Source organism: Elephas maximus, chromosome 7, assembly GCF_024166365.1.
Source record: "Elephas maximus indicus isolate mEleMax1 chromosome 7, mEleMax1 primary haplotype, whole genome shotgun sequence".
NCBI classification, from domain to species: domain Eukaryota; kingdom Metazoa; phylum Chordata; class Mammalia; order Proboscidea; family Elephantidae; genus Elephas; species Elephas maximus.
Window position 1 is genome coordinate 58,855,061 of NC_064825.1, and position 13,631 is coordinate 58,868,691.

General features: G+C 38.2%; 1 protein-coding gene across 1 annotated transcript; it reads left to right on the forward strand.

The window, feature by feature from the left end:
* Positions 1–8,018: 8,018 nt before the first annotated feature.
* LOC126079088 (olfactory receptor 52E8) lies at positions 8,019–8,963 on the forward strand. The gene has a single exon (XM_049890020.1). It carries the CDS (start codon positions 8,022–8,024, stop codon positions 8,961–8,963), a length of 942 nt encoding a protein of 313 aa, XP_049745977.1. The 5' UTR covers positions 8,019–8,021.
* The last annotated feature ends 4,668 nt before the right edge of the window (positions 8,964–13,631 follow it).

Here is a 13,631-nt window from a genome sequence, read left to right on the forward strand (position 1 = left end):
AATTCATGATTTTTTTTTCTACATGTTAAAAGTGGTGTTTTCTACTCTGTAACACAAAGGAGAACAGGAAAGCGTTGAAGAATACTGAGACTAATAACATTATTTTTTCTTGCTTTTTGGGAGCTGGCATAGTGAGATATCCACATTTAAAAAGGTAAACTTAAATCCTTACCTCATGCTGTATAGAAAATTTAACTCCAAATGTATCAGAGACCTAAATATAAGAAAAAATTTTAAAGGAAAACGTGGGAGAAAATATTCATAACCTTTGACCAGGCAAAGATTTCATAGATACAATAACAATTGCAAGGAAATTAAAGAGAAATCATAAAATCGACTTTATCAAAATTAAAAACTATCGTGTTTCAAAGCACTCCTTTAAGAAAATGGAAAAAGTAATATTCGGACTGAGAGAACACATTCACAAGTCCTCTAAATGGTAAAGGACTTGTATCCACAATATATAAAGTCTTACAACTCAATTATAAGTGACACATTACCTGACTGAAAAATGGACAAAATATTTGTATATTCATGTCGTCAAACAGGATATACATCTAGTCGAAAAACACATAAAATTATACTCCACATAATTAGTCTTTAGGGAAATGTATATTAAAATCACAATAAGAAACGTTTTTACACCCACTAGAAGCCCTGGTGGTGCAACAGTAAAGTGCTGAATCAACTCAACAGTACCCAACAACAACAACAGGAATACTATAACCAAAATAGAACAAGTATTAGTGTGGATGTGAAGTATCTGGAACCCTCATACAGTGCTGCTTTGGAAACATTTTTGAAGTTTTTCAAACAAACATAAATTACTGTATGGGCAACAATCCCATTCCTAGCTATTTTCCTATAAGAAATGAAAATATATGTCCACCCAAAGACTTGTCATGAATGTCATAACAGCATTATTTTTAGCAGCCAAAAAGTGTAATCAATCCAAGTGTCCGTCAACTGGTGAATAAATAGACATATAATGGAATAATTTACAGCAATAAAAAAGAATAAACTACTGTTACATGCTACTAAATGATTGTGCTCCAGAAGCATTATTCACGTGAAAGATGCTGAACATAAAGACCACATGTTGTATCTTTTCCTTTTTATAAAATATTTCCAAACGCAAATCTATAGAGATAGTAAATCAGTGGTTGCCGGAGGCTTGGGGTGGATGGAATTAAGAATGACTGCAAGTGGAGACCACAGATACCTTGGGATGATTAAATTGTTCTAAAATTCAATTTTGACAATGATTTCCTAAACCTTTAATTTTACTAAAAATCACTGGATTGCACCATTAAAATAGCTGAATTTTATGGTATATGAATTTTACCTCAATAAAACTGTTAAAAATAGATGATCAGGAAGATGAGTTCTGCTCTCTCTATGAAATGTCATGATTCCTTGCTCAGTTTCTCTATCTAAGCCAGTTTTTAGCTTTAAAACCCACTGGTTAAGGAAAAGTCCGGATCCTTATGTGAACGGACCCTGCCACCCTACGGCAAGTATATTCAGTAATGATTTTCCCAGTCTTTCTCTAAAGAAACCTACCACCATTTTTTTGGTTAATCATGCATTAAGGAACAAGGAATAGAAAGAACTTTTGAAGAATTTTGGACACAAGGTGTAAACTGATGTTGCTACTGAATGTATTAACTCTCTCTCTTCCACATGAGAGTAAAGGGTGTATAAAAAAACAAAACAAAACTCATTGCTGTCGAGCCATTTTCAACTCATAGTGGTCCCGTGTGTTACAGAGAAGAACTGCATCATGAGTTTTCTTGGCTGTAGTTGTTATGGAAGCAGATTTCCAGGCTTTTCTTTCATGGTGCCTCTGGGTGGGTTCAAACCACCAAAAATTAGTAATCAAGAGCACCACTCAGGAACCAAGGGGTATATAAAATCAAAAAACCATTGCTAGTGAGATGATTCTGACTCATAGCAACCCTATAGGACAGAGTAGAATTAATTATCCCGTTGAGTTTCTGAGGCTGCAATCTTTACAGGATCAAACTGCCACGTCATTCTCTTATGGAGTGGCTGGTGGATTCGAACCACTCAACTTTAGGTTAGCAGCCAAGTGCTTTAACCACTATGCTACCAGGGCTCCTTTAGGGGTATGTAACTCATTGCCATTGAGTCGATTCCAATTTATAGTGATGGGGCCTAGGAAATACACAAAGTTCTGGCCCTGATTCAGCTCAGAGAGGATACAATAGGTCTGGGGACAGGTCTGATAATAATTTTCAAATTTGACATTTCAAATTTATTATTGGGTTAAATATATTGGTAGCTGGTGAAACCTTCATATGATTTCCTGAATTGTGGTGGATTGTCTTAAGCAAGACCAGGTAGAAGCCTCTGACAGTGCACCTTCTCCTGTCCCATTCAAAGTAGTAAACCAAAGCAATACTACATTGTAGGGATGGTGGTCCCTGTCATATGCCCATTTAATTCACCGGTTTGACCCTAAAAAGTCTAAACGGATATTGATCAGTTACAGAAGACTTCTGAAAATCTAACCAAATAACTTCAATTGTGGAAAGATATATGGGTGTATTTAATGATACGTATGAACTCATGCGCAGGAAAGAATTGCCTGATTGATAAAGTCTTCAAAGGAGAAATATTAGTCAAGATCTGGGCAAGGCTGTCTGGGGAAGAGTCATGTGGATAGACCTACAAGAGGGGACATTAAATATCGAGGTCTTTGTTTTGCTACCTGCCAGCACCAAAGACGATGAGGTTCCAATATGTCACCATCATGCAAAGAAACTTATCGTCTGCTTCTACCCTGGAAGGGGAAACAGTTAAACTTTTGTGTATGCAGTTTTAAGATATTTTCTTAGTGGTTACCCTGGGACTCACAATAACATCCTAAATCTACAACAATTTAGTTGGAATTGATACCAATTTAGTTTCAATATCATATAAAATCTCTGCTCCTACATAGCTCCATTTCCCCCCTTTATGTTGTTCCTGTCACAAAGTATACATACACACACACACACATTGTGTACCCATTAACATAGATTTATAATCTTTGTTGTATGCATTCATCTTTTGAATTATGTGGGGAAAAAAGAGTTAGAAAACAAAATAAAATAATACTGACTTTTATATTTATGTATATATCCACTTTTACTGGTTTTTTATTTCTTCATATGGCTTACGGTTACCGTGTAATGTCCTCTCATTTCATCCTCTCGTTTCACTCCCTTTAGCATTTCTTAGCATTTCTTATGGAGGCATATCTATTAGCAAAGAACCTTCTCTACCTTTGTTTATTTGGAAATACCATAACTTCTCCTTGATTTTTGAAAGATAGTTTTGCTGGATATAGCATTCCGGGTTGATTTTTTTTTTCTTTTTCTTCCAGCACTTTAAAAATATCATCCCACTCCTTTCTGGCCTCCATAGTTTCTGATGAGAAATCTGTTGTTACGTAACTTTCCAGGGATTTTTATTATGCTCCATCCTCCTTGGTATGTCCTGAACACTAATCTTTGTCTTATTAGCACCTTAAGACAGCCATAACTATGCTCTGCTTTTCGTCTGCTTTCTCTACTTGCCCTACACAGATTAAGAATCAGGAAATGGCTCTAGAAGAAAGGTGGTATAGATATTTGGCTTCACTTCTTTGTGCCTGTTTTCACTCTGTGATCTTGGTTCTTCAAGTACTGGCTAAAAAAGCCCCTAAATGCATTTTTTTTCCATCTAGCACTGATAATTTAACAAAACGCTGCAAGTTTCCTTGCTTCTGAATGATTTAACACTGCTCTCTTCCTCAGCTTTTTTCTCTGCTCCTATAATCATTAAATATCTGGAGGAAAAATGCTAAGTATAAAGTTAGGCTCCTCTTAGTGAGTTTCCTTCTCTGTAGGAGGTTGACTCCTCCCATCTTTGTTGCTTGAGCAAGTCATTCACCTAAATAGTTCAAAAGGAATAGGGCAAAAGGATTATAGATATATCAAGATTTAAGCTATGATAGAGATGATTTAGAAAAAAAATAGCAAGGGAAGATTGATAGAGTGGGCCATTGAAGAAGATGGCAGAGAATTATCTTAACAGCCCAGGTGTTAACCAGGATCTTAGGTTTTTAACCTGGAAAGCAGAAAATGCAGTCTTTCTTTGGATGGGAAAGAGTAGAGGATTCTTGCCCTTTAGTTCCAGTGTATGGAGGGAAGTTTCTTAGGAGAAGTCTCCAGTGAATATCACTTAGCCTTTGCCAGAAACCCAGGGAGAACACAGTCCCCATCCTAGTGGTTGTAGGGCTACAGGACCAATATAAATGCCTATTCCTTGATTAAGAAAGAAAGTGTAATCCCAGAGAGATCTCAGATGATGTTTTAAAAGTCCATCCTTTCAGAGAAATTTGGAAATCAAGGTAAGGCTGTGTTATTCCGGTTGAGTGGTGGGAAATAGCTTGAGAGAAGGAGAATGAGTTCACATTAAGGTAGAAAAGAGTTAAGGTGGACAAGTAAGTGTATAATTGAGATTTGGGGAGGGGAAGGAAGAGCCCAGGCAAGATTTGAGCATAGCAAATTTTATACCCACAGACTACCATAGCTACACACAAGTTCCTAGCTATGTATGTATTTCTTTGTATCCATAATCCCACACATGCAGCCGTAGGTGAGGAGCAGAAGCAAATTATGTATAAATCAGCTGTTTTTTCTCTTCTTATACCACACTCACTGCCATTGAGTCGATTCTGATTCATGGTGACCCTATATATACTGGAGACTAAATGTGACCATCAAGAGATCAAAGACTATGTTTTCTCTGTACTTATCACATTGCCTGGCCTAATATTTGAGATCAACAAGTATGTTTTTTAAAAAAGGAACTCATGAATGAATGAATTGTGGAGCACGGCCGTGAATGTTGGTATTTTTTTTTTTTTTTTTTTTTGCTTTTGTTTTTGCTTGTTTTTAAAAGAAGCAAACACTCCGGTGAGAAGGCAGCTGAGAAATGGAATAATGTGCAAATAGTTAAGATGGTTTCACAGCAGCATCTATTATGAGACTAGGAATTAGAAAGACGTCAGATATAAAGGTGTATAGCAGGGTTTTTCATCCTCGGCATGGCACTACGGACATTTTTGGCCAGATAGTTCTTTGTCCTGGATGGCTAGCCTATGAATTGTAGGACGTTTAGCAGCATCCCTGGCCTTTATCCAGTAGATTCTAGCAGCACTTCCCCCCGTTTTGACAACTAAAAATATCCCCAGGCATTGTCCAATGTCCCCTGGGGGGAAAATTGCCCTGGTTGAGAGTCTCTTCTCCTTATCTTCATCGGTTACAGCACATAAGATGGTGTTTATGTACTTAGGTCAAAGGGTGTGTGTGGTGGGATGCTGCAGAATATGGTAGAGTAACAAGATGAAAAATTGAAAAAAATGACCATTTGGAGTAAGTTATTTTCAGGAAATTAGAACATTAGAAGTTGTGGTCTCACTGAGAAGAAGCTAGGTCTCAGGCTCATCACTATACCTGGCAAAGATTGGAGGATATATGAATATATGTTGCTAGAATAGAATAGATCTGTATGTACTTGTGGAATGAATAAATGATTGGCTGCTTTGCTCACTGTTGATCAAGTGGGAAATATGGTTATTTTGATACTCAGAAGGGAACCAATTCTGGGGACCCCTTCTAGAAAATCATCAGGAAGAATAGGATGGTCTTCTTTGCTTTGGAACTTTGGAAAAAAATAATATTTCTAAGACCTCAGGTGCTAGGCAGGTATTGAGAGTGATCTAGATACTCTTCAATATCCAGAATCTGGACAAGGTTGTATACAGGGCCATAGAGTTCAGGACCTAGACAGCAAAACAATGAGCTTACCCTGCAAAAGAGGGCCACTGATAATTTTTCTTCCTATTCTCCATTCATACGTGCTCTTCTCTCTACCTTGAATAAACTTCCCGTACTTCTTTCTCTATAAAAAATAGTTAAATCTTTGATTCATTTTACCTCCTCCATGAAGCTTTTTGTTTTTGTCCTAACCCATACCCACAATTTTTTTCTTTATTTTTCTATCATAACACAATATTTTATTCAAATATCATTGTTTCTTTTATTCCTCCCTCATTACCTTGTGAGAGCATGAGCAAAGTCTTATTCAAATTTTCTATTCAAATTCCTTAATCCAAGGTCTAGTACATATCAGGAAGTCAATAAATATTTGCTAAAATGAACTGTGAATGGTCCTTCCCCACCTCTCTTATTGATCCTTTATATCTGACAGTTTTCTGGTACAGAACTGAGAAGAGAAATCACTTTTTCCTGTAATATCTCTTTCTCTGCTTCAGCAACTGCTTCACTGTTTTTGATACACTGTCCCAAATTATTTCTCATTTCTACCTTGCTTCTTAGGCCCCAGATAGACCACATTCTTTGCTAGAGGCTGATCTTATCTGGAGTTAAAGAAGGGTATGATGCCATTTCTACGTATCCATCTCCAATGGGTGGCATTCAGATATGAACTACCCTAATTTCCAGGCATCTTCAAAGCCTATCACTTCTACACAGTTTGCAAAATTATTTCAACTCAGGTGTAGCTACCCAATAATGAACTTGTATCTTGATTGCCTCAAGATATTACTTCACAATAAATATATTCAACATTTGACACTCAAGCTAGTTGCCATATAAAAAAATCACTTAATAAATTCCTATTTATTTAGTGTTGAAGAGAGAATATCCAGAAAGACACAAAGATCTGGGCGAGAGGGCTACTTTGTTGGACTCTAATCTTAAAAGAATCTCAAAATGATACACCTTTTCCATATATAAGTAGCGTTAGTTTAGGTAGGCTTTAAACAGGGTATGTTGTTGTTATTAGGTTCTGACTTATAGCAACCCTATGTACCACAGAACAAAACACTTCCCAGGCCTGTCCCATGCTTACAATCGTTATGCTTGAGCTCATTGTGGCAGCCACTGTTTCAATCCATCTCAATGAGGGGCTTCCTCTTTTCCACTGACCCTGTACTTTACCAAGCATGATGCCCTTCTCCAGGGACTGATCCCTCCTGACAACATGTCCAAAGTATGTAAGATGCAGTCTCACCATCCTTGCCCCCACAGTATGAGAAACTGACAGACACGTGGGGGTTACAGGGGGTAGCTCAGGAAATTTGGAAACTTTCTAAGTATCCCTAACTGATACCTACAAAGACAGTTTTTTAAATGAATTTGAGATTTTGTGGATTCAATGAATTGTGGGACCATTACCATCTCAATTTAAAACAGTTCATAAACACAAATTCAGCCTAACTTTAAAAGTCCTGTTTAAAATGCTTCTTTTTTTTTTTTTTTCATGTTCCAAAATATTCCAGATGAAGATGACTTTTGGAAGACCTAGTTAAGATGGAAATTGTGCTGCTAATCATCTGGAGCATGACTGGTTGTTCTTCTGCCTTCCCTCCATCACTCATTCACTTAACAAACATTTTATTTGAGCTTGCATATGTCACGAATTATTTTAGGTATATGAATAAACACAAGGGAATTGGTGATCTCTGCGTTCAGAATCAGATAGTTCAAAGAATACACACACACAAACACACATACACACACACTTGAACATATATATTTTAAAGGTCCTCAAGCAGTCCCCTAAGAGAATGGGTTGGATTACATGCATTCTTCATGTATGTTAAATGCACTGTATATAACAACAACAGATGGAAAGAACAGAGACCTTTGTTATGCTCATTTGTTTTATTCTTGATTCCTTACCATTCATCTCTTGTTCAACCTTTTATGGGTGGAAATGATCTTGGAAAGAGTGAGGCTGGCTCTATTCCTGGAGCCATCCGATGCTCAAGTAAAGATGGCAGAAAAGTTTGGATAACAATTGAATGGGAGAAAAGGAATATTACAAGGTTATTTTGCATTTTAAAAGGAATCCGGAAAAAAGAAGGAAGTGGAGCAAGAATCACTAATTGGAAGCCAAGAACTGTCTCTGGCATGCCAGAACATCTAATTTGGGCAGGAAGAATGTCAGTGCTTAATGACACCCAGTTTTATCCTTCTTCATTCCTCCTAGTGGGGATCCCAGGGCTAGAAGATGTGCACATCTGGATTGGATTCCCATTTTTATTTGTGTATCTTGTTGCGCTCCTGGGGAATGCCGTTGTTCTGTTTGTGATCCAGACTGAGAACAGTCTCCATGAGCCCATGTACTACTTCCTGGCCATGTTGGACTCCATCGACCTGGGCCTCTCCACAGCCACCATCCCCAAAATGCTGGGCATCTTCTGGTTTAGCCTCAGGGATATATCTTTTGGATGTTGCCTTTCCCAGATGTTCTTCATCCACTTCTTCACTGCCATGGAGAGCGTTGTGCTTGTGGCCATGGCCTTTGACCGCTACATTGCCATTTGTAAACCCCTTCGCTACACCATGATCCTCACGAGCAAAATCATCGGCGTCGTTGCAGGCATAGCTATCCTGCGGAGCCTGTGTATGGTTGTTCCATTGCTGTTTCTTCTCCTGAGGCTGCCCTTCTGTGAGCGCTATATCATCCCTCATAGCTATTGTGAGCACATGGGCATTGCCCGCCTGGCCTGTGCTAGCATCAAAGTCAACATAAGGTTCGGCCTTGGGGATATGTCTATTTTATTATCAGATGTGCTCCTTATTGTTCTGTCCTATGTCAGGATCCTCCATGCCGTTTTCCACCTGCCCTCCTGGGAGGCCCGACTCAAAGCTCTCAACACTTGTGGCTCTCACATTGGTGTTATCTTAGCTTTTTTCACACCAGCGTTCTTCTCTTTTTTGACACACCGTTTTGGCCACAATGTCCCCCGATATATCCATATCTTCCTGGCCAATTTGTACGTGGTTGTACCCCCAGCCCTCAATCCTGTAATCTATGGGGTCAGGACCAAGCAAATTAGGGAGCAAGTTTTGAGGATTTTCTTCAAGAAAGGAAGCTAACCAGTCAAGATCATGGAGGGTCTGTCTTAGAATTCATATTTCCTCCATATACTCATAAGAATGAGTTTACTGTCTAGAAAAAGTCAGTGGAGCAAAGGTGAGTATGACAAGTGAAGCCTTTGAGTTTAAGGATATTAATTACTGTATTGGATTCTGTAAGTATTGCATGTTTACAAAATCCTCTCATGTGCATTGTTTAATCATCTAGGTAGCCCTACAGAGACTAGTTTTTCTAGTTTTCAGATGAATAGTTGGATATGTAGAATTGTTAAACGACTCATCTCAAAATTTCCCTGTTAGTCAGAGATAAGTAATTAAGCCAGATCGTTTTTAAATTGTAGCATTTTCTGGGGCATCATAGGGAATATGGAAACAACAGAATGAAATTTGCTCAGAGATTATAGTCAGTTTTGGTGACAAGATTTTGGAAATAAAATAATGATAATATATTACTCTTTTTAGTATTTGCTGTTCTAAACAATGAACTTATATTAACACATGTATCTCTTACCAGAATGCTATGATGTAGTTACTATTATTGTTTCTATTTTCATTTGAGTAAATTTCGATTCAGAAAGCTCCCCATAACAGATCATGATTCAAAATTTAGAACGTACAACCCAGGGGAAGAGAAGAGGCCATGGAATACAGAAAGCAGAGAGTAATTGTGCCTGACTTCAAAAATAAATATTTATGAACATCTACATGTGTCTAGTTGTATGTGGCTATTTAGTTACAGAAAAATGGAAGGACAGAATCCTAAGTCCTGAGAAACCCATGGTTGGTGATATAGGTTGTTAAGGCTAAGAATATGATGCTAAAAAAAAAAAACAAAAAAACAAACCCAGTGCCGTTGAGCCGATTCTGACTCATAGCGACCCTATAGGACAGAGTAGAACTGCCCCATAGAGTTTCCAAGGAGCTCCTGGCAGATTCGAACTGCCAACTCTTTGATTAGCAGACATAGCACTTAACCACTACACCACCAGGGTTTCTAAGGGGTTACATATTAATTCATATGGGGGGTTAGGCACTTTGGAATAATATATAATAAATATCCCAGAAGCTGGGACAAGATTTTAAAGACAGTCAAACAAAAATACTTTGCCATATCTTCATTAAAAGAGTGGAAAGAAGTCATCTTATTCCCACTTTTGTAATAAACATAAGGCAAAATATTGACCTGTAAAGGAGGGAGTCATTTAAAAATGCATTCAAGTGAGTCTGCCAGAGTTATGGTCTCTTTCTTACTTTAGTTAAAACTGGTTCATTATCAATTGATGTGTATAGAACTTCTACTGCATGACCAAAATAGGTCATAGAGAAATACAGAATGTGCTTCTAAATTTCATAGTTGATTCTGACAAAAATATTGTAAACAGGATAAAATAGATATTTATGTACCATATTTTTTAAAAGAATATCCAAAGGGTACAGTTTTTTTTTTTTTTTTAGAAATTTGAAAATAGATTAAGAGACTATCCCAGATCAGTTGAATAAACAGACATAAGAAAAATCAAGTCAAACTAGTCTGGTACTCAGAGCCTTCTGACCTAGAAAAGATAAGAAAGCTATATTTACCCAGGTAGACAGAACAGGAGCTTATCTATTGTACATTGTTGTTGTTAGGTGCCGTCGAGTCGGTTCTGAGTCATAGTGACCCTATGCACAAGAGAACGAAACACTGCCCAGTCCTGCGCTATCCTTACATTGTTATGCTTGAGCTCATTGTTGCAGCCACTGTGTCAATCCACCTGTTGAGGGTCTTCCTCTTTTCCACTAACCCTGTACTCTGCCAAGCATGATGTCCTTCTCCAGGGACTGATCCCTCCTGACAACATGTCCAAAATATGTAAGATGCAGTCTTGCCATCCTGGCCTCTAAGGAGCATTCTGGTTGTACTTCTTCCAAGACAGATTTGTTCGTTCTTTTGGCAGTCCAATGGTGTATTCAATATTCTTCACCAACACCACAATTCAAAGGCATCAACTCTTCTTCGGTCTTCCTTATTCATTGTCCAGCTTTCACATGCATGTGATGTGATTGAAAATACCATGGCTTGGGTCAGGCTCACCTTAGTCCTCAGGGTGACATCTTTGCTCTTCAACACTTTGAAGAGGTCCTTTGCAGCAGATTTGCCCAATGCAACGTATCTTTTGATTTTTTGACTGCTGCTTCCATGGCTGTTGATTGTGGATCCAAGTAAAATGAAATCCTTGACAACTTCAATCTTTTCTCTGTTTCTCATGATGTTGCTCATTGGTCCACTTGTGAGGATTTTTGTTTTCTTTATGTTGAGGTGTAATCCATACCGAAGGTGGTGGTCTTTGATCTTTATTAGTAAGTGCTTCAAGTCCTCTTCACTTCAGCAAGGAAGGTTGTGTCATCTGCAGAATGCAGGTTGTTAATGAGTCTTCCTCCAATCCTCATGCCCCGTTCTTCTTCATATAGTACAGCCTCTCGTATTATTTGTTCGGCTTACAGATTAAATAGGTATGGTGAAAGAATACAACCCTGACCCACACCTTTCCTGACTTTAAACCAATCAGCATCCCCTTGTTCTGTCTAAATAGCTGCCTTTTGATCTATGTACAGGTTCCTCATTAGCACAATTAAGTGTTTGGGAATTCCCCTTCTTCACAGTGTTATCCACAGTTTGTTATGATCCACACAGTCGAATGCCTTTGAATAGTCAATAAAACACAGGTACACAACCTTCTGGTATTCTCTGCTTTCAGCCAGGATCCATCTGACATCAGCAGTGATATCCCTGGTTCCACTTCCTCTTCTGAAACCAGCCTGATTTCTAGCAGTTCCCTGTCGATACACTGCTGCAGCCATTTTCGAACAAACTTCAGCAAAATTTTGCTTGCATGTGATATTAATAATATTGTTCTATAATTTCCACATTTGGTTGGATCACCTTTCTTGGGAATAGGCATAAATATGGATCTCTTCCAGTCAGTTGGCCAGGAAGCTGTCTTCCATATTTCTTTTCATAGATGAGTGAGCACCTCCAGCGCTGCATCTGTTTGTTGAAACATCTCAATTGATATTCCATCAATTCCTGGAGTCTTGCTTTTCACCAATGCCTTCAGAGCAGCTTGAACTTCTTCCTTCAGTACCATTGGTTTCTGATCATATGCCACCTCTTGACATGGTTGAATATCGACTAATTCTTTTTGGTATAATTACTGGGGAAAAGCTGCCTCCTCAAAGTAGAGTCAACCTTAATGATGTGGATGGTGTAAAGCTTTCAGGACCTTCATTTGCTGATGTGGCACTATTCAAAATGAGAAGAAACAGCTGCAAACATCCATTAATAATCAGAACCTGGAATGTACGAAGTATGAATCTAAGGAAATTGGAAATTGTCAAAAATGAAATGGAACACATAAACATCGACATCCTAGGCTGAGCTGAAATGGACTGGTATTGGCCATTTTGAATAGGACAATCACATAGCATACCATGCTGGGAATGACAACTTGAAGAGGAATGGTGTTGCATTCATCATCAAAAAGAATGTTTCAAGATCTATCCTGAAGTACAACGCTGTCAGTGATAGGATAATATCCATATGCCTACAAGGAAGACCAGTTAATACGACTCTTATTGAAATTTATGTACCAACCACTAGGGCCAAAGATGAAGAAATAGAAGATTTTATCATCTGCTTCAGTCTGAAATTTATCGAACATGCAATCAAGATACATTGATAATTACTGGCGATTGGAATGCAAAAGTTGGAAACAAAGAAGAAGGATCAGTAGTTGGAAAATATGGCCTTGGTGATAGAAACAATGTCAGAGATCGAATGATAGAATTTTGCAAGAGCAACGACTTCTTCATTGCAAATACCTTCTTTCACCAACATAAACGGCAACTATACACATGGACCTGGCCAGATGGAACACACAGAAATCAAATTGACTACATCTGTGGAAAGAGACGATGGAAAAGCTCAATATCATCAGTCAGAACAAGGCCAGGGGCCGACTGTGGAACAGACCATCAATTGCTCATATGCAAGTTCAAGCTGAAACTGAAGAAAATCAGAGCATGTCCGCGAGAGCCAAAATATGACCTTGAGTATATCCCACCTGAGTTTAGAGACCATCTCAAGAACAGATTTGATGCATTGAACACTAGTGACTGAAGACCAGACGAATTGTGGAATGACATCAAGGACATCGTAGAAGAAGAGAGCAAGAGGTCACCGAAAAGACAGGAAAGAAAGAAAAGACCAAGATGGATGCCAGAGGAGACTCTGAAAGTTGCTCTTGATCGCCGAGCAGCTAAAACAAAAGGAAGAATTGATGAAGTAAAAGAACTGAACAGAAGATTTCAAAGGGCCTCTCGAGAAGATAAAGTATTATAATGACATGTGCAAAGAGCTGGAGATGGAAAAACAAAAGAGAAGAACACGCTCGGCGTTTCTCAAGCTGAAAGAACTGAAGAAAAAATTCAAGCCTCGAGTTGCAATAGTGAAGAATTCCATGGGGAAAATACTAAAAGACGCAGGAAGCATCAAAAGAAAATGGAATGAATACACAGTCATTATACCAAAAAGAGTTCATTGCTATTCAACTATTTCAAGAGGTGGCATATGATCAGGAACCGATGGTACTATTGTACGTTAAGAAACTAAAATAATATAAAGAAATA